We start from the raw sequence: 3,043 nt of genomic DNA on the forward strand, positions 1-3,043 counted from the left end.
TCGCGCAACAAAGCCCGTTCCGTTGTAGCGCCTATCTTAGATGAAATTGGAGAAATAACTTCATGTTTTATCTCATTTTCAGTTAAACATGTCCCACGGGACTGTAATAGTTCGGCTGATCTTTGTGCTAAGCATGCGTGTGCCATTCGGGCTCGAATGCTGGCTGGAGGAATGCCCGGATTTCTTAGTGAGCAGCCTCCGTGCTGATTGTAACAGGATTCTGTTAAGAAAATAAAATCCCCAAGTTATCGGCAAAAAAAGAAAAAAGAAAAGTGAGGAGCAGAATAGAGAATTTGGAGGGGAGGGTTGCCGAACAGCCCCAGCGTCACCGCCGACGCCTCGACCCCGCGCGCCCCCGCTCCTGCTCGCCGACCCCTCCCTCTCCGGATCTCCAGCATGTACGGCGGCGGTAAGACTCGCCCCTGCTCCTGCTAAACCCTAAACCCCGGAGATCTCCCGCCCCGACCGCTCACTTTCGCTTTGGTCTCTCGCCCGCAGACGAGGTCTCAGCGATCGTCATCGACGTGGGCTCCTACAGCTGCAAGGCGGGCTACGCTGGCGACGACACCCCCAAATGCGTCTTCCCCTCGGTGAGCTTCTGCTTCTGCTGGGTCAGATTTTCTGTTTCTTCCGACTGTCTCGTTGTGACCCGGCTGTTTTAGTTCGTTCATTGACCCGGGAGTGCTAAATCCGCGTGCATCGCAACGGTGGAAGTTTGTTTCAGTGCTTCAAAATTTCCAAGTTTTCGAGCTATTTTAAGTCAAACGGCTTCGGATTCTGGTTCAGACATGGTGGTGCTAGCGTATCAGTTCATGCTATACTGGCCAAACCATAAATTTTGTAACAGGCACGTCCTACTCTGCAAATAATTGCTACATTAGTACGGGGTTGGATTCAGGCATGTGCGATAAGATGCACTTACCTGTCGGTTCCAGCGCATCATGTGCAATCTTTTTAATCTATTGACAAGGAAGTTAGTTAATGATTCCGTCCTGTCTAATAGCCCAGATTTTCCAGTGTTATCTAGTGTGAGCCTTTCTTACATGCACCGCGAGTCAAACGCAAAAACTGAATTTCAAGTATTGAAAGTTTCTGCATTGTGACTTGTGCTATTAGTTCCGGAGGTTAACTGTAGATCTCATGGGAACTTGGGAAATGGTATTGTTGTGTTTGAAATGTGAAGTTCAGTTTATCTACAAGTTGTTGAGTTGGAGTATTTTCTGTCTCCCTTAGACTCTACAGTTAATATTTTATTTTTGTTGTTTGAAGATTTTCCCTCTGCACTTAGTGGGATTATTGGGCTAATTTTGTAGAGTGGCAGTAAATTGCTAGTTTCACTCTGTTACTGATGAAATAAGCAAACTACTCATGTGATAACATTCAGAGAAAAGGAGAAGTACTGTGTAAATTAGCACTAAGAAAATGGTTTGAATTTGGCCACTTTTCTTTGGTTTAGCATGTTTTCTTCTCCTTTGCCTGAACAGTGCTTGGAAATTATGTTATTTTGTTGGTTCAAGGGTATGTGAGCTACCCAATCGGGACGTTTTGGCCAGTACAACTTATTGCACTCAGTATCTGGTTTTGATATGTTAAGGTTGTTGGTTCAACTGAACAAACGGGAGATACTGATGAAGCTAAGCCAGAAAAGGAGGCCGACTCTGGATCAGATCCTAAGAATGGATCCAAGCCTATGGATGTGGACAAAGCCAAGACAAAGCGCAAATATTATGTAGGCCAAGAATTAGAATTCAGGAGGGATCATATGGAGGTTAGTGACTGCACATTCTGAGGGTGATTTGTTGCTCATGTATTTTAATAACCATTGCTTACTGGTTCTCTTCCCCTCCCCACTAAACAGGTGATCTCACCGCTGAAAGATGGAACAGTTACTGATTGGGAAGTTGTTGACAACATATGGAACCATGCTTTTAGGTAAAATTTGTTTACCTGCTTGATGCAGCTCTGAGCAATTTCTCCTCTTTAACATGGTTCATCGATAATCAGCAATGGCACCATTTGGACTATAATTAAGTTACTAGTTTAAGCTTAACAAGTTAGCATTCTGTGTTTATTTGCTATTGAGTGTACTGATTGTGAAATCTTTAGTTAGTTTGTAAGCACACAAGACATGGTTCGTTGTTTACCCACTTGTTTTATTTAATTTGTTGGGATGTTTTGACTTCTGTAACAGCTAAGGTTGATTAAGTGCAAGCCTTTGCTCGTAATGATGCTATGCTATTTGTTGGAGTTGCTATTGCTTTGTTCCATTGTATTGTCACACTCACTTATTCTGTATTTCAGACAGCGGCTATTGATCAATCCTGAAGAGCATCCTATGCTGATAGCAGAACCATCTACAAACAGTGGACAGCAAAGAGAGAAGTATGTGTATATGTTCTATGCTTAAAATATTTATATCGCTAACCCATATGAGTGCCTTCAAGCCTGACTCTTATTTTCCATGTTCTATAGAGCAGCCGAACTTATGTTTGAGAAGTACAAAGTGCCAGCGCTGTTCCTAGCAAAAAATGCAGTATGTCTCTCTCAGAAGTAATCCTTGATGCAATCGGTTTATTATTTTTAATTGTTGATTGGGTTGTCAGGTTCTCACATCCTGTTGATCGGGAGGGGTGTGGCGTACCGCAAAACGGACGAAACGGACCTCCTACAGTCGAAACGGGGGTCCTGTTGATCAGGAGGGGTGCGGCGTACCGCAAAACGGAGGAAACGGACCTCCTATGGTCGAAACGGGGGTCCTGTTCATCGGGAGGGGTGTGGCGTACCACAAAACGGGACTCCACGAGATACTGTTCATCTCCACCGTCGACCTCCTCTAGCCTCCACGGGCTACCGTCGACCTCCTCCAGCCTCCACGGGCTCCTGTTCATCCAGCCTCCACCGCGCGCTACTCTACCAGCTACTGTTCAACCACCCCTCCACCATCTACTGTTCATCCAGCCCTCCACCGTCTACTGTTCATCTAGCCCTCTACACCACGGGGTCCTGTTCAACCACCCCTCCACGGCCACCCCTCCACCGTCTA

At 45.5% G+C, this 3,043-nt stretch overlaps 1 protein-coding gene across 1 annotated transcript in view; it reads left to right on the plus strand.

Moving 5' to 3' along the window:
* The first annotated feature begins 248 nt into the window (after positions 1-248).
* Positions 249-3,043, plus strand: part of LOC119322193 (actin-related protein 4) — a 10,965-nt gene continuing 8,170 nt past the window's right edge. Inside the window, exons 1-6 of the mRNA XM_037595687.1 lie at positions 249-409; positions 499-590; positions 1,595-1,768; positions 1,859-1,932; positions 2,302-2,382; positions 2,473-2,539. Coding sequence (XP_037451584.1) covers positions 397-409; positions 499-590; positions 1,595-1,768; positions 1,859-1,932; positions 2,302-2,382; positions 2,473-2,539 — 501 coding nt within the window. The 5' untranslated portion in view covers positions 249-396. The remainder of the gene's footprint in view (positions 410-498; positions 591-1,594; positions 1,769-1,858; positions 1,933-2,301; positions 2,383-2,472; positions 2,540-3,043) is intronic.

The sequence above is a fragment of the Triticum dicoccoides genome, chromosome 6B (genome assembly GCF_002162155.2).
Source record: "Triticum dicoccoides isolate Atlit2015 ecotype Zavitan chromosome 6B, WEW_v2.0, whole genome shotgun sequence".
NCBI lineage: Eukaryota > Viridiplantae > Streptophyta > Magnoliopsida > Poales > Poaceae > Triticum > Triticum dicoccoides.